This window comes from Macrotis lagotis, chromosome 1, assembly GCF_037893015.1.
Source record: "Macrotis lagotis isolate mMagLag1 chromosome 1, bilby.v1.9.chrom.fasta, whole genome shotgun sequence".
NCBI classification, from domain to species: domain Eukaryota; kingdom Metazoa; phylum Chordata; class Mammalia; order Peramelemorphia; family Peramelidae; genus Macrotis; species Macrotis lagotis.
The window spans coordinates 128,431,643-128,450,445 of record NC_133658.1 but is presented as its reverse complement, the minus strand read 5'-3'; the positions used below and the strand labels follow the sequence as shown (position 1 = coordinate 128,450,445).

Genomic DNA, 18,803 nt, shown 5'->3' with positions numbered 1-18,803 from the left:
AGTCACTAAATGTTTGCTGAAACTGAAATTGAAACTGCTGAGAAGTTAATTTCAATTTCATCAAACACTAAAAAAATTATTAATATTTCCTTCATTACAAATTTATCTCCCAGGAAAATAGTAAAGTCCAAGAAATATTAGATATGATGTAATGTAAACAATGCCTTTACATATGTAAATAAAAATGTGAATAACTTTGTTCAGTCAAGCCTTCTCAGTGTACTTCCAGATGAAATCAGATAGTAACTAAAGGAACTGCAGTCATTGTAAATTCTTTTCACCCAAGAGAGTCAAATTGTCACCAAAGAACTATAAGCATTTGATATAACCAAGTATTTAAGTATTTAAGTGTAGTTATTGATGTTATTGCATGAAACTCTTTAAAAGGGGCTAACAGAGCAGATTAATATTGGTGGCAATTTTATGCTTTTGTGGTTAAGAGGTTCCAAATTAGACACACCAATAATGATGACATATTTGTAAGCATTTGAGAGCATTCTTAGTCTGTGTTTTCAAGAGTAAGTTAAATAAATAATTCAATTGTCATGAATACAGAACATAAGTAACTGAAAACTGAAAACAGTAGTATTTAGTCATTTAGACAAAGGAAGACCATCTAGTATGCATGTATTGAATTTCAATGAAAAATACTACTGCATTCTGAATTTTCTATTGGCTACCAATGCAGCTGAGATTTCAGAGCTGCACTATGAAAAGTTTACAAGTTATTTGACATTATTCAAATGTGTTCTGTTCAGGTTAGAAAAATCTGATGTCGTAATTTCCTCCTAAAGTCTTACTACCTATAGATTACAACAGACAACATCTTTGGGAAGGTAAAGTGTCAAACACTAATAAATTTAGTCAACAAAATTTTTGTTTACAAGTTTTACAAATTAAAAACAAAACAAGTTTAAAATAAAGCAAAGCCATACATCTTTACATCTCATTTAGTAAAGTATGAATGCAGATATTGGCACATATCAACCCTGGCTTTGGATAATTCAGTAAAATGCACTATCTCATTGGTCTGAATGAATAAAGCATGGCACAACAAACACTATTTAATAAAATAAAATCCTCTTAATAGATTCAAAACTTAAGTCTTAACAATCTTTTAAAGAAAAAGGGTAATTTAAGACCTCTTCCTGACAGAGATTTCAATTAGTCAAAACAACAAAAAACTACATGTTGGAAAAATAAAATCATTTTCACGAAAAAAATCCACTAATTCAGTGGGAAAATATTAATAGATGATAAATCTGGATTTAATGAAATAAGGCTAGAAGGGGATGATTTTAAAAATTAAGTTATTTGATTTTAAAAAAGCTTCTTTCACTGTTATTTCTTTCCTCCATTATTTCTGATGTACTTTATTCCACTGTAACAGATTTGGCCAGATTTCTGGGGAAATCAACCTAGAAGGAAAAAAAAGATAAAAATAAAACAATAAAACAGAAATTATACTCTGTCTTTTTTCACTGTTATCAACAATTCCCTCAAATAATCTTTTCAATGAAGGCCTAGAAACCACTGTTTTTTCCTTATATTAAAAAAATTGTATCTATTCATCAAAAATTATATAAACTTTCACAGACAATTAGAAAAATATAAATCTATGCTAAATCCCACATGAAAGGCAAGACAAATTTTAACATCAATGTAAATATTGTAAAAAAGAAAAAATAATTTCTAAAGTATTTTGCTAAGGTATTAGCAGTATCATATATATTTTCTTCTGATGAAAGGAGACCATTTCCTTATAGCTGTAAAATAAATGATAACATAAGACCATTATGAACACATCAGGAAATACCTAAGAATAACTACTGATCAACTTAGAAACTTCATGTCAGAAAGTGATCAAATGTGTTATTTGATGTTTTTCTATTAAAACATTTTTGAGGAAACTCAAAGACTTAAATGCATTTGTGATCTTATCAACCTGTTTCCCCTCAGTGATGCAGATTGTATTTCATCCATCTTCACTAGTTCTATGTTACTCTCATTCAAATCCTCCCATAAAATCACCATGGGGTGTCTTATCTAAGAGTCTGGAAGCCTTCCTTACTTTCTTTTCAATATCTTGAGAATACCAGTGTTAAACAAGATGTGTTACCCATCAGTCATGCCTCACTCTTGCCATACTACCAGATCTTCTTTTTGTATAAGAAATTTACTTGATTATAGTTTCGCCTGTTTTTCCAAATTTCCTCATTGATTTTATGTTGCATCCTGCTCACATCCATTAGATACTTTTCTATTGTCCTCTGTGAGAAATTCATTTTCCACTCTTCAGAGGCTGCCATGTTTCATGTTTCACAACAAAACAACAGTATCAATAGAATAATGTTATTAAAAAGATGGGCTGCCTTTATTTCTGGAGAAATGTTGAGTCATTGAAGGAATTCTGCAATTTCCTGAAAGCAATTAGCCTATTCTCCTAATTAATTCTGGACAACTTGTCCATTTGTACCATCTGTCCCACATATACATACCGAAAGACAAACTTCATAGGCTACCTATTCAACAAAAGTTATAATTTGGGCAAGAGTTTGCTTCATCTTTGGTCTTTGCTCTATGGGTGGTGAGGACTAACTCTGAGCAATTAAGATCTCTTCCAGGTTCTGAATTTCAATGGTCATTGCTCACAAGGAATCTTTCTTCAATTCAGACAACTTGCTAGATCTCCATTATCACAGTAGCTAACTCCTTTGACAAGCAATCATCTCCCCGTTTTATAAATTCTCACCTAATGTTTGTGACCTTAGAAAGCTGATTCAGGGATAACTTTAACATGGGTTACCAGTCATCATTACACAAACTTTTCTCTATTCAAATATAAACAATTTCATTTTTTGTGATGATACTCAGTTTTTGCCACATCCAGTGCCTACAAATTTCTTTCTTGAAGAATACTCAAGATGTGGTGAGAATTTAAAGGCTAACAATGACTCAGTTCCTCCAGTACTCTGTCCACAGCAAGGTCACTGGAAATGATCTCACATTTAAAGTTCCAAGAGCGAAGATGCAGTTTACAAATGGTCTAAAAATTTGTCACTCTGTCACCATCACTAGCAAAAGGCAAAGAACTGAAGTTTAACTTGTATTTTTACTTTGTTTCTTGAGTTGCCAAATAATTCATCACCAGGTTATGGTCTCCAGATGATAGGAAAAAGAGTAGACTATCAATCTATAAATGTTTTTGCTAATGTTAAAAGTTAAATGAAAAGCTTATAAAAATTCATTAGAAAGACCTAATTCAAGTTTCACCTCTGAAACAAACTGGCTGTAGATGGCCTTGGCCAAGACATTGATCCTCTCAGTATCCTGAACAACTGTCTGAGGCTATATATGGATGAAAACAGAGGTCCAGTCTAAAATTTAAAACGTAATCAAGCCAACAAAGAAACAAAACATACACACATTCTCTAATAACTGGTCACTTACATCATATCCTCTCAGAACAGCAAGATGGAAAGCCAGAAGTTGCAAAGGGATAACACTGAGAATACCCTGAAGACAGTCCACTGAATGGGGTACTTTGATTGTCCGCTTAGTGTTCTTGATGGTCTCAGTATCTTCTTTATCACAGATAACTACTGGCCGTCCCTTACAAAAAAAAAAAAAAAAGATTTAACTAGCAATTTTCTTCTTGTTATTAAGTCATTCAGTTGTGTCCAACTCTTTATGACCTATGGCTCAAACTGTCCATGGAGGTTTTTTTGGAAAAGGTACTAGAGTGATTTGTCTTTTCCTTCTCCAGCGGATTAAGGTATAAAAAAATTGAGTGACTTGCCCAGAGTCACACCAGTTGTAGAGTATCTGAGGTTGAATTTGAACTCAAGTCTTCCTGACTCCAATTCTAGCAATCTTTCTACTGAGCCATCTTGAGCCATCTAGCTGGTCAACCAGTGATCAGCAATAGCCAATAATGAATTCTTACATTATTTCATAATAGTATATTTAATTAAATATGCACTTTGTCTTTTAAAATAAGATAAACTTTGAAACAAAATCTCTCTAAAAGCAAATTCATATGCGTGTATATATACATATAATATGTACACAGATTTTCATATATACACATGTATGTGTAAAACAGACATACAAAGAAAAATAAATTATACAAATTAAGTATTAAAAAACTATTTTATTTAGGAGAAACTGCCTCTTAACATCTGTATCCCAGGCATATTCAAGATAAGATTTTTTGGTTGTCGTTTTTTCCAAGGCAATAGGGTTAAGAGACTTGCCCAAGGCCATACAGCTAGATAATTATAAAGTGTCTGAGGCCAGACTTGAACTCAGGTCCTCCTGACTCCAGGACCAGTGCTCTATCCACTGTACCACCTAGCTACCCCAAGAAAAGATTGTTTAACCAGTTCTTTCTTCATTCAGTTGGCAATGTCTCACCTTCCAAATTTCACCCATCTCATCCTCTCTACTATTTCCAAAAAACCGACAGGCATCTTAGAACTAAGAACAAAAACAAACTTCCCTCCTCCCCCTCCCAATTCCACTGCTGTTTCTCCAAACCCAACTGCCTTAGCCATCTTTGGCAGGATGAAGGCTTTCTGAGGTCTCTTCAAGCATTCTCTGAAAAGCAAGATCCTCTGCATTCTGCCAGTTGGTAGGAAGGCAGTACTTGGCCTCAGAACTTCACTAGACTCTTCATGGTCAAGTCAGCCAAGAAAGCTTGCAGACTACTTTCTTCTTCTTCCCTTCCTCATGCCTTTTTTCTCATTTCACTGACAGAACTTCCCACATTTAGTTGAAAAGCATGGAAATTCTCTATAAGAAGTAACACCTCTATCTCCCTTTCCATTTGTGACTTGTCCATTCCCCACACACACAAAGTTACCTCTGCAATTCTAAACAAGGATTTCAAGAATGCAAGTTTCAGTACAAAATATAAACTCTTCAAAAAGAGGGAAAGAGGAAGAAGGGAGTAGCTTCTAGGACAATGCAATTACACATTACAGTGAGTTTTTATATAAAAACCAGATTGAGTGGAAAGGACAGCCTACATTTACACCAAGGTGTATCCACAAGCATTTACACAGAATACCCAACTAATATAAAATACAAAATTGTATATATTTCTCTAAGGAAAAAGAAGTCAAATAGATTAAGCCATGCACACTCGCCTGATAATATTTAGTGAAGTCTAAACTAGTGGATTTCTTCCATAATTAAGGTACAACTGAAAAATTTATCTATGGGCATTAAGTTCTTCTACTAGAGTTCTCCTTCAAAGCTTTCACAATGTAAAGATAACTGATTTCTAAAAAGTTATGTCAGCAAGTCTATCCTAAAAAGGTTTTGAATAAAGTCCTAATAGAGAAGATCATGTTATTTAAATTTAGAAACATTATTCACTTAAAAAAATGAACAAAATAATGACTTTTTCTTACTTCAACAATTCAAACTATCTATCTGTAAGACATGGATATGGGGCAACCAACATTAGTAGAAGTCCACATACAAACAAGGCATAAATTTGTAAATTATCCAATTTCAATTATCCAAAACCTTCTATTTTCAAAGTGAATAAAAAAGAAATCAATGCTTACCTGTCGAGCAACAACTTGCTGTAAAGCATTCTGGCATTTAGCATATGTATTATCTCTCATGATGATCATGATGACAGGCATCAATTTATCTACCAAAGCCAAGGGGCCATGCTTTAGTTCACCAGCTAAAATACCTTCTGAATGCATGTACGTGATTTCTTTGATTTTCTGATAGAAGAGAACCAGATACATTAGTCCCTCATTCAGTCTTTTCTCCTTCAGTGCTAAATAAAAAGAAATTTCATCACATCTGCTAAGTAATAGCAGCAATGTACCAAAAGTATTTGGAACTCTGCTAAGTTTTACAAATTCAGATATATTTCAAGTCTAGGTTCAGCTAGTTCAGTTTGTACCCCTTTAGTCAGAGGACTAGAAAGATAGGCTAAGAGACCTGAGTAGGAAACAAAAATCTATACTGGAGATAATCTCAGTGGGCAAGCACTAAGATTAATGGAACTGAGAAAGATTTCTTGAAAAAGGTGAGACTTTACTTGAAACTTCAAAGAAGCCAAGGAGGACAAGAGCTAGAGGTGAGGAAGGAGAGTTCTAGGCCCTGAGATAACAAGTGAAGATGAGTTCAGTGATGGAGTGTTTTATGTGAGAAAAAACACAATTCTACTACCTCAACAAAACCAACCTAATTTTAATCTATTACTTCATTTTTTCCAATTTTCATATTTTGCGCTTATAAAGGAGTTCAAAATATTCCTGTTCATTTTTAAAGTTGGATACCTTATCTTGTAGGAATGATAGAAATAATCCAGAAATTCATTGAAGTCTAGGTTAAATTAATTACATAATTATATGCAATCTGTAATTTCCAATAAAATATAGGTTGCTCCTAATAGATTCCACACCCCAAAAGAATATTTTTAAAAGAAAACATAAAGAGGGGGGATGTTTGCAGGCTTAAAAATCAAACTGATTATAAGCTCATACATTATACAAGCTTAGTTTTGTGGGAAAAAAGTGCAATACATTTGAACCAATTTGAAATTGGAATGCTACGAAAAACAAAAATAGCTTGTTTGGATAATAAATAATTATGTCCTAAGACTAACAGAAATGAAGTTTATATCAGCAGTAAGAATACAATTCAGTAATATGTGTAACAAGCCCACATTAAAAACATGCTTGAACACGATTCCCTTATAGAATGGAAGCTCCTTGAAAATAGTGACTCATTTACATCTATTAGAATGCCTGATGAAATATATTTGCTTAATAAAAATATATTGGTTGTTTGAAAAAATATACAATTCAGCATTATAAAAGTTAGGTATTATTTCTGTGACTACATCCTAAATTATTAAAAGTTTAAAGTTTTAAAAAGTTTTCAACTGAAAGTTTGAAAAATACTGTTTTACCTTATACTTATTGATATATGAGCAACCCCCCCCACCTTGCTTTATTTTTTATCTTCCCAATTGGATTTTAAATTGTTTGAAGCCATAAGGAAACAATGAGCCATAGTGGAAAATACATCTAAAAGACAAAATTCAAATCTCTCTTATAGTTTCCCCTTCTTCTGTAAATGGGGAGTTACTACTTATACTACCTAGATCTGACTCAAAGTAAAGTATGGTTTGCAAATCATAATATGCTATAAAAATTAAATGTTTTTTCAAGTGTTCTATTTTATATTCCATATAGTATAATTTAAAGAACAAAGTACCCTAATGTACAAGGTCATATTTTCCTCTTTTTAGAAGTCCAATCTTATAACTTTTGCATTAAACTCTTGGTATTTACTTCCTTGAAAGAAATAAAAAGATAAATAAGCACTCTGACAAATTCTCAAATACTCTAGTTCCAGATAAATATTTATCATTAAATTGACTTCAAAAATACATAATCAGATTACTTACTAGGGCTCCTTCCAGGCATGTAGCATAGTGATATCCACGTCCCATAATCAATACTGATTTCTGATGATAAAGTTCTATGGCAAGTTTCTGGATTTCATCATCCATGCTCAGCACTTCCTTTATCAAATCTATTAAAGAAAGAAAAAAGCACAAGTCTAAGAAAAAAGGATAGCACACTATACAAGTATATTCACAATGAAGAACTAGAAAATCACATAAAATATCAATTCTAATTCATTAAATTAATGATTTGGGCTGGTTTCTTTTGCTATGCAGCAAAATTTTATAAACTGTTTTAGAAATTAATTGCACAAAGTATACACAAGAATTTCTCAGAAACAAATTACATTTCACCTGTTCTTACATTCTAGAAAACAATATGGAAGGATGAAAAATATATTATTTCACATTAACCTACCAGGCAATCGCTTCAAACCAAGCACTATTTCTTTGCGTCTTTCTAGCATTGAAATTCTATCATCACACATCATGAGGGCAAACATCACCAAAGATACAAACTGGCTTGTATAAGCCTAAAATAAAAAAAAATAAGAACAATATTTGCCATCAAATTTTATTTTTCTTAAACTGGAAAAAAATACCCAAATAACCTGACATCATAAGATCGTCCATGTTTCAGTAATAGTTGGCAGTAAACTAAGGAATGGAAAGGAATTTGATTGCTACATTCTATTCAAAATATTTGAAAAATCATTTTTATCTCTTGGTATTTCAATTTCCCCTTTAAAATAGAAATGCTTTAGCAGTATTATATTCATATGCATATGTAATGCGTGCTTTCTCTTTTTTGTATCCTACCTTTCCAACATCCTGCATCTCTTGTGGCTTAAAAGACTAACCTACCACCATCTAAAATATATATTAAAAAAAAAAAGCTGATTTCATTATCTTCAATTTAGTAGAAATTCTGAGAGGTCATGAGTCCAGTAGAAAGAGCACTAGACGTACAATAAGAAGTCTTGAGTTTAAATTCTGCCTTGTTAACACTTGCCAGCTGTATGATCACAAACCATTCAGTTTCCTCATCTATAATAAATGGTGAGTTTACACCATCTGTAACCTAATTGGGAGGCTATAGTGAGGCTCAAATGAAAGAGTGCACTGCTTCTCAGTTGTTCAATCAACAGACTCTTTGTGGCCGCATTTGGGACTTCTTGGCAAAAATACTGGAGTGATTTCCATTTCCTTCTCCAGCTTATTTGACAGATGAAGAAACTGACCCAAACAGGGTTAAGTGACTTGCCCAGGGTCATACTGTTAGGAAGTGTTTGAGGTCACATTTGAACTCAGACCTAGAGATGTTCTACTGACTAGCTGCCTGAAATAATGCATGCAAAATATTTTAACTTTAAAACACTTTAAGACATATTAGATAAGACTTTAGAATAAGGTAACTGCAAAAGAAATTTTCAAAGTTTCAAATCTCACAAAAAGAAAGATTCAAGAAGGAAAAGTTCCCTCCCAGTTGAAGAGAGAGATATGAACAAGGTCTTCAAGGACAGGAAAAATATCAAGAGATAGAAGACTTCTAATCCAAACATGAGACACAGCATTTCTTCAAAAGCCTTGGAAAACAGGAGGATAAGATTGTGATTCAATAAATATAGGATTAGATAAAAGATTTGGAAAATAGTCAACTTGTAAAGAGTATTGAATATCTGGCTAAAAAATCTGCACTTTGCTCAGGTAACAGTGAGGAGTCACTTTTTGAACAAAATGTATGCTTCAATTGCTGTAACTTTCAGTTGTATTCCATCCCACTAAGCCTCGTATTAACTCTTGAGTTTGTATTTATTTCCTTGTGTTTACTGGCCATACTCTGCATACTACTGCATAGAGTCCTACAGTCATAAGTATCAATTATTGTTCCTTGGATATTTTTCTCCTGAAAATGACTGGAAACATTCCAACCACTATTATTCTTCCCATCATACCTGTTGTTCTCCATGCTACCTGATTCAAAAATTCCCTAAGTACTTTTTTCTTCCTTATATTTCAGGAAAAATATATTCTTCCATATATTGATGATTGATGATTTTTTTCTTTGACTCCATCTTATTAACCATTGTTCACTCTTCAGTCTCTTTCTTCTAAAAACCCAATCTTCAATTGAAATAATACAGCACTTAACATAGTATCTTGTACCTCATAGATATTAATAAATTTTTTGAAGTGATAAAAGTATCAACTGTGCCCACAAGGTGTTTGGTTTCTCTAGTCTAGGACTTCACAATGCTTTCCAGGGAGATTTTCCTAAGTTTCTTCTGGCACTCTCATTCAGGCTCAGAGGAATAATAAGCAGGAGATGGCAGGGGACAAGTTTGATAAAGCTCAGAAGTCAATGCTCAGTTCTACCACAGAGAGACACAAACTACAGGACAAATACTAGATGGTGATGATAATGGCTGATGGTTGTCATTCATAATCAAAGATGACCATGACATCTAATGAATGATGGCATGATCTGTTGATTATAGTGAGGGAAGTGTGCAGAGTCATCTTTCTCACTGTCTTTTCCAGAATGGTCATAACCTCTGTGGCCTGATGAAGTAGGAAACAGGAATTCTTGCGATGGCCTGGATGCTGTGGGAGTCCTTAACCTGTAGGATATGGATCCTTCCCATATTAGCAATGTTCCATGGCATTTCAGCAACATTAGGCAGAACACTAGTTATGGTGATATTTTTTTTACAACTTTGCCACAACACAGTATCCTCTAACCTGTCTCTTGATGGTCTAATAATCATCAGTAAAGTGACTGAATTTTTCTACTGTTTTGCAACCATATTCCCCCTGGATCCCAGAGACTTTTTCATTGTATGTAAGTACCCGTATTAACCTCATTCTCAATCTGTAGAATATGATAGGCTATTTCTGCCATGAAAGTCCAAATCTACCAAGGGGGAAAAAAACTCATACTGAATATCATACTGAAGAGAAGATTTAGAGTTGCCTGTCCTTTTCTTCTTTGTATGGAGCACAATCCTGTATGTACAACATCAGGAGTGCTAAGGTTCAGAAGAAGCAGAGGTTAGGGAGAAAAATTAAGAGGAGAATCACAGAAGGGAAAAAACTGCTGTTTGAGGTGTCTGGTTTGAAAATAAATGATCAGAGAGAAAGCAAGAGATGCTCATTACTCATTTTGCTTCTGTTTTCTCTGACAAAGTAAATGACTTTGGATTAGAAAGGTCAATACAAATATGCCTTATACCCAAGAAAAACAAGGAAAGAGTAAAGAGAACATCTAGCTGCTCCTGTTGAGTTCAAAACTTTGTTAAAGCTTTAATGATAGTGTCCTATGGTCTCTCTGAATTTAAGCTATACATTCCTGACATTTTAATATTATACTTGGTTTAGGTATTATCTGATTTTATAACTATGATCATGAATCCCTAGTTACATATACCATAACCCCACCAAGAACATTAAGTGATGCTAAGTATAATCAATAAAATATTCTTCTGTAGGTTTATTTGCTTTCTATGTCAAACCTAACAGTACTGTTCATTTTTCTCACTGCTAACTCCCTTATTTTCAATCAAGAAATCTTGTTCAGCATTTCAATGCTATTACATATATTATTTACCTAAGTCTTTAAGCTATAGCCTTCCTTTTCCTTTAAAAGGTCTCATCCAGCCCGCTAAAATCAAACCAACACACCTCTTGAGCCTTAGCTTTCTCCTTTATAAGAATGGTTTGAACCAATTCTGAGCACTATGATCCATTTCAACTTCAAAGTCCAATCAAAATATAAACTTAGGTATCTTAGCATAAGGACGAGAGTTCAGTTGGGAAGACTAATCCAGGTACTGAATGTACTGACAAAAAAAGAAGACTGGCCTAGGACCAATAGGTAATGATCACTAGGTTCTAGATTGGGTAAAGTTAGATAGAATCAAAAAGGAAAAGAGGTGTCTGAGTAATGATAACAAAGGGAGACTGAAAGTGGCAATTAGAAGCAGTGAGTTGGAGACTATGACAGAAAATACTAGTAAAAATAAAGACAATATAAGAGAAAGTACCAAAGGGAAGTAGTGTAACCCACAAAGAGCATGTTTTCTGAGTAGAAAAGATAAGACCAATTTGACAACAAAAAGCACAGCATGGATCAATTCCTAAATGAAATAATAAAGATTACAAATAATAAAAAAGATTTTAATCACATCTCATCTAGGGATTTATGTTTCAGAATGAAAATAATCAATCAGGGTGGCTAGGTGGTGCAGTGGATAGAGCACTGGCCCTGGAGTCAGGATTACCTAAATTCAAATCCGGCCTCAGACATTTAATAATTACCTAGCTTTGTGGCCTTGGGCAAGCCACTCAACCCCATTTGGCTTGCAAAAAAAACCTTAAAAAAAAATAATAATCAATGGATAGACACTAATAGCATGTGGAGGATCACTCTAAGATATGTCCTAAATGCAATCAAGGATCAAAATAGTAGATGGAAGGATTAGGAAGAAGCACAAAATTTGGCTTCTGAGGGTCTTTAGTCAAAGCAAATGTTCTGCTTATTACTTGCATTGAAAAAAGAAAAAAAATTTCACTAGGTCTCAGTAACCTCATTTATAAAATTAAGGGGCTGATATTAAAAGACATTTGAAGATTCCTTTAGCTTTAAATATTATGAACCAGACAAGTAATTCAGGTTTCTCAAGTCGATGAATACAATATTACTCTAAAATAACTTCATTTATAAATAGTAAGGGGCTTACCTAAAAGATATTTGAAGGTTCCTTCTAGCTTTATATGCTATGACTCAGAGAGGTGACTCAAAATTTCTCAAGTTCATGAATAAAATATTACTCTACAGACAAAATTATCCACTGTTTGATGAACAGTGGTATTTCCATGCAACACTAGATTTTAATTATAAATGCATTATTTCATTCTAATCAGAGCCTGAATTTCACATTTCCTCATTAATTAACTATATAAGGGACCAACTGTTGAATTTTATGGGTTAATATACAGTTCAGCAACTAGTGCTACTGTATCAATCTGGATGAGCTTTCCTAGTTTTCATGGGAACAATGGATAGTGCCCTGGGCTGGTGAGGGAAAGACAAGTTCAAATCTGGCCTCAGACACTTACTAGTTGTGCTACTTCGGCAAGTTGCTTGTCCATAGTGCCTCCAATTCCTCATTTCTAAATTAAAAACACCTACCTCACAGAACTATTGTGAGGATCAAGTGAGATAATATTTATAAAGTCCTTATAAAGCATTGGACCTGGCACAATAATAATAAATGCTTAATAAATGTTTACTTCCTCCCACAATGTTATCAACAAAGGTAAATTTGAAATTTAATTCCCTAAATAAAGTTTTCTTTACAAAACTTTCGTAAGACTCAAGAGACCAGCACTTGAATTACTTATTGTTTACTAATGTTATGCAGCTATAGAATGACTCCAAACACAAACAATTTAAGTATTTTAAATCATCACTAAGAAAATACAGGAGGAGTTGGGGGATTGTTATCAATAGAAAATTCAACTCTTTTTCTTTTTCTGTTCATCCATAAAATGGGGATAGTGACTGTTATATTGTCTATCTCATAGAGTGTTAGTGAGGAAAGTATTTTTGTAAAATGCCAAGATCCACATAACCAACCTGAGATAATATTAGCAAAATTTGCTGCTCCTCTCTCTACTCAGCTAATTACTGACAAAGCTGGGTAGAGGTCTGATCTCTAGACCAGAGAGAGGAATACTTTTTTTTCCAGGACACCAAAGTGCCACAATAGCAGTTCCCTTAATATCATTCTTTACCTTTTGAAATCTAAAATTCCCAACAATACAAGTAAGAATTTATTAGATGCTCTATTTTTAGCTAAAGTGAAACATTAAGTATTTCTCTGGTAAGTCCCCAATCTATACTATATCCTGATTCAATGCCATATTTTTGACTTGTGTCAAAATTCATCATTCATTTCTTCAAACTGCTTGGATGTTTGTATCATTGCTTCTATTTATCTTTCCTTTAATCCTTACCCAAATATTTCCCATCAGGCTTCCTCAGTCACCTTCATCAATTTGGCTCCAAGTGAATGGATCTTTTCTTGATATACAGAATTGCCCTGCCATCCCTTCCTTTCTGATCTTCTCACTTTGAACAATTTCTACCTTTTCAGCATGATTTTCAGAATCAAATTTATACTGCCAAGTCTTAGAGATAAAATAAGATCAGACATTCCTAATATAGAAAATTTCTTTGGTTCATTACTAATAATCTGTTCACTTATGTTTGATCATCTAAGGATATAAGTATCATTTTCTTCACTTTATCCAAACTATTTTTCTCCAGAAAATTACTGGATACCTTATTTTTGCTCTTTCTAGGTCATAACTTTTCTCTATATCACATTCAGCAAGATATATGTAGGGACTATTTTCCTGAATCTTTTTTTTTCAGTTTATACCCCCCTTGATCAGATTATTCTCAAAATAAGTCACTACTCCAGAAACTAAATCCTCCATCTTGAACAAAAGGATTAATTAATTAAAATCTATTAAGTGATATGTACAAAGAAGTATACTAAGTGATGGCAATACAAACAGAAAAGTCAGTCAGTCCCTGCTCTCAAGTAGTTCACATTCTAATGGAGGAGACAACAGAAATGGCAGGCATCAACTGGCAAGGCAGTTGGAAAGATCTTGAGGGTACAATGGCAAAGAAAATATTAATACTGCCTCTTTTAACATCATTCCCTGTGATAAAAATCTATCACAGTTTACAATATTGAATTATTGACAGTACCAAGGACTTCAATGGCAAGAATTTTCTTTTCAGGACCTTTGAAAGCTATGGCTACAACACCCTCAGGTGGAGTGGTCAGACCACATCTCCACAGGGGTGGCTTAATTTGGGGCCCAGTCTGAAAACAGGGCCAGACACACACACACACACACACACACACACACACACACACACACACACACACACGTATATATAGACACAAATATATATATATATATATGTATGTATACACACACACACACACACACACACACGTGTGTCTACAAATATTTAGCATTTAAATCTTTCACAAACTAGTCCTACTCTCTCATTGCCTATTGTCATCAACACTCCATATTGATGTGCCAATAGCATTTCAAAGTCAACATATTAAAAATGTAATTTATCATCTGAACTCTCTAAACTCACTCTACTTTCAAACTTGTCTATTTCTAACAATGGTAGGTATTATCATCATTGCAGTCACCTAGATTCAAAACCCCACATTCATCTTTGCCTCTTCTCTCTCCCTCACTTCTTAATATTGGATTAATCGCCAAGTCCTATTAATCCAAATCTTGCAAGAAATTCTCCTCTCAACTCATAAGGCCATCACTATGGTTCAAGTCCTCATTATTATTAATCTGGAATAATGTAATAGCCTCCTAACTAGCTTCACCACCTACTGTCTTATCTCCAACCAATTCATCCTTCATATAGCTGCAGAAACAATCTTCCTAGAAGAGAGATCTAACTATGTAATTTCCCAGTTATAAAATCTCCAGAGTCTATCCTTTGCAACTAAAATAAAATACAAATTTTTTGATCTGACATTTATGGTCCTCCACAATTTAGGTTCAACCTCTATTATTAGACTTATTTCCTGTTACCAAGGACACAAGTTCCAATTCAACAGAATTACTAGTGGTTCAATGAATTCAGTGTGCTATTTCCTATATATTGGCATATTTGCACAGATAGTGACCCCCATATCTATAGTGTACTCCCTCCTCAAATGCAGTCAGAATCCTCATTTTTCTTCAAGGTTTAGATAATGCTATCTCTTCTGTTTTGCCTTCCTTTACCCATCAAACTGAAAACATTTTCAACTTTAAATATTCCTAAAGCATTTTGTCCAGGTCTCCCCTTTGTCCTTATCTTCTATGTTATTATATAATTATACTTCTGTGTATATGTCTTATCTCCTTCCTATTCCCTAGATGAATGTAAGCTCTTTCAATAGAGGGATGATTTTATACCTCCAGAACATAGAACATATAGAATATTTATTAAATTGAATTAGAAAACTAAGTTTAAACTCCACATATGTTTGAGTTTTAAATCCTTGAGAAACTTACATGTTTGTCTTTTTCTACTTCCTCTAAGACTATACATATTATATGTATTATTATTATTATTATTATTATCATTATTTCATTACATATATCTTGCCCAAATAGTAGTTGCTTTTCATACGTTAAAAGTTTGAGAAATCACAATCTATTCCCAAAATATTTTGATCATATGAAAAAGAGTCAATTTAATTTACCTTTGTGCTGGCCACACCAATTTCTGGACCGGCATTAATATGAACTCCACAATCTGTCTCCCTTGAAATGGAGCTGCCAACAGTATTCGTAATTCCTACTGTTAAGGCACCTCTCTCTTTACAATATCTAAGACCCATTAATGTATCTGCTGTCTCTCCTGTTTAAAAAAAATATATATATATAAATAATATTCTTATACATTACTTTTATGATGTTAAACAATAATTCACAATTACATAGTGATTAAGGTTTTATGCATTAATTCATAAATAAGTTTTAAGTAGCTCCTTAAATTATTATTCATTCAAAAATAAATTATACCCTTATCACAATATATCATAAAAATGTTATTTTTTTCCTTTTGAATGATCTTAAAATTTATCTCTTGATGCCACATTCTTCTTGATTTTTTTTAAAACAAGTAATGGTTTTAACGGGTTCAAAACCTCACATTCATCTTTGCCTCTTCTCTTACCCTCATTTCTTAATATTGGATTAACTGCCAAGTCCTATTAATTATATGAAATGGTGTCTACCATCAGTCATATCATTAGAAATATCCATTGTACTTTTTACTATCTTCTGCCACCTAAATATGCTGGAATCATTGAGAATGGCACTAAGACACCATTTAAAGTATTCTAACAGGTCACATATAAAAATTCACATATGTCATAAAATCTCCCTTTCTAACTCTAAATGAATTTACCTGACTGACTGATGAAAAAGCAAACATCATCTCGAAAAACAGGAGTGTTTCTATCCAGAAAGTCACTGGCAAGTTCCACCATAACAGGCAATTCTGTCAACTCCTCAAGAACTTGACGAGTCTGCAAGAGAGATATCAAAAATTATATAGTCTTCCATGTTTTAAATATCGACCTTTTCAATTTAAGACTTTGGAATTTATCAATTTATGAATCTTCTCTTCACTCCTCCAGATTCAAGTCTATACCTTTCCCAACCAATCTCAGCAGATAACCTTGTTTCTTAATTTATTGACAATAAATCTACAGTCTGCAGAAAATCTTCTAATTCCTCTCCACCCCAACCAAATCTCTCCATGTTCATCGAAGTCACAGCCTCCTCTTTCCTCCAGTCTGAGTGAAGGGAAACCTTCCTTTCCTCTGTGATCTTGCTCTCCATCAATTGGTTGCTCTTAATCATGCTTTTCTAATGCTGCTTCTGTGACTTCTGCCTCACTATTCTTAAAAATAATTCCCAGGGGCAGCTAGGTGGTGCAGTGGGTAAAGCACCAGTCCTGGAGTCAGGATGACCTGAGTTCAAATCCAACCTCAGACACTCAATAAAGAATTACCTAGCTGTGTGGCCTTGGGCAAGCCACTTAACCCATTGCCTAGCAAAAATCTAAATTTTTATATGTGACCTGTTAGAATACTTTAAATGGTGTTTGAGTTTTTGTTTTTGGATTTGGTGGGACTAGACCTGTGATTTTTTTGATATCAGATTATAAACTTTTGGAAACATGCGTTTCTATCAGTAAAATATTTTGAGTAAATATATTCTCACTATGTGTATATTTATTTGAAAATCATATATTAATATAGTATATAATAAAATATTCTGAAATACATTTTTAAATGAGATTTTAATTTTATCAATGATCTGAAAAACCTTTCTGCTAACTACAAAATCAATATCAGTATTATTATTTTTAATGATATATGTGAATATTCTCATTATTTTTTAAAATTCTGGTTTAATACTTTGAGAGTGTGAGAGGGTAATTCAAAGGCTGAATTCAAATTTCACTAATTTCAATGCTTGTTTCAAAAGTTATCAAAACTGAACAAAAGACCTAACAAAAATAAACAGATCCAAGCAGAGCTGCACTCAATAAATCATGATATTCATTTTTTCAATATCAACCATCAATTATGAAAAGGTTTTTACTGAAATTCAGTTAGTAAATTTGTATCTATCCTAGCATCAATAAGGTTTTTTTTACAAACTGAATGGAAGGTATTGTATTTTTGTCTTCTTAACAAATAATCTCAAAACCTACTAAAATTCTTAATTTAAAAAAATTTAAAACATGTCAGAAAATTATGCCTCCAAATTAAGTTTTTTAAGTGTAAAAATAAAAAATTTTATAGCTGATTTTTATAGCTGTTACTTTTCCACAATAAAAATGTAACTTCTAAACATCATGCTAATTATGATGGCTTCATATTAACATTAGCTAATATTTTAAGGCTCAACATACACTTAGAGTGAGGTTTATTGTTAATAATAAAAGCAATGTATTACTATTTTACATTATCATAATTTCACATTTCAAATAATTTTCTATAATTTTCTTTTTTAGGTTTTTGCAAGGCAAACGGGGTTAAGTGGTTTGCCCAAAGCCACACAGCTAGGTAATTATTAAGTGTTTGAGGCTGGATTTGAACTCAAGTACTCCTTACTCCAGAGCCAGTGCTCTATCCACTGTGCCACCTAGCTGCCACTCCCAATTTTCTATATAATTTTGAAATTTTTTTAGCTAATTTCTTGCTTGACTTGATAGAGCACTGTTTTTCCTTTGTATTATGGCTAAGAGAGCATACTATTAAAAATATCAATTCAATTATATTCTTGTTTCCTTCCATTCCCTAACTACTAGTGTTTTCTTCAATCTGAAGGTTCATTACAGGAATCTTTCAAAGCAAGAGTACCCAATCTGAGGCTGCATAAGGCATTATTACATTTTATTATTATAATCATTGGTAAAATGGGTTATGTTGACATTATAAATAAATATTAAATTCTATGAGGCCCTTCACAAATTTTTGTTAGGTGATGTGACCCAAAGGGGCTAAAAGGTTGGATACATGTTTTAAAGTTTCTTGTCAATTTTGTGAGGATTTGTTACATCACAAATGATGGAATCTATAAAACCATCCAATTTCTTCTACAGAAAAAATATGGTCCTGATAGCTAAGCCAGACGTCACATAGCACACCCAAAGACTACAATATGTCAAAGGACACTGAAAGCAAACAAACAAGTGAAATTTCTATTTTCTGTAAAGCCCTCCCAGGAC

The 18,803-nt window shown here is 33.1% G+C and overlaps 1 protein-coding gene across 3 annotated transcripts in view; it reads right to left on the bottom strand.

The window, feature by feature from the left end:
* Positions 1-839: 839 nt before the first annotated feature.
* The window catches only part of GFPT1 (glutamine--fructose-6-phosphate transaminase 1), a 64,822-nt gene continuing 46,858 nt past the window's right edge, over positions 840-18,803 (bottom strand). For all 3 annotated transcript variants that reach the window (XM_074207901.1, XM_074207888.1, XM_074207893.1), the window contains 7 exons: positions 16,467-16,587; positions 15,757-15,914; positions 7,863-7,977; positions 7,445-7,572; positions 5,577-5,744; positions 3,451-3,612; positions 840-1,418 (listed from right to left, as the gene is read on the bottom strand). In XM_074207901.1, coding sequence (XP_074064002.1) covers positions 1,374-1,418; positions 3,451-3,612; positions 5,577-5,744; positions 7,445-7,572; positions 7,863-7,977; positions 15,757-15,914; positions 16,467-16,587 — 897 coding nt within the window. In that variant the 3' untranslated portion in view covers positions 840-1,373. The remainder of the gene's footprint in view (positions 1,419-3,450; positions 3,613-5,576; positions 5,745-7,444; positions 7,573-7,862; positions 7,978-15,756; positions 15,915-16,466; positions 16,588-18,803) is intronic.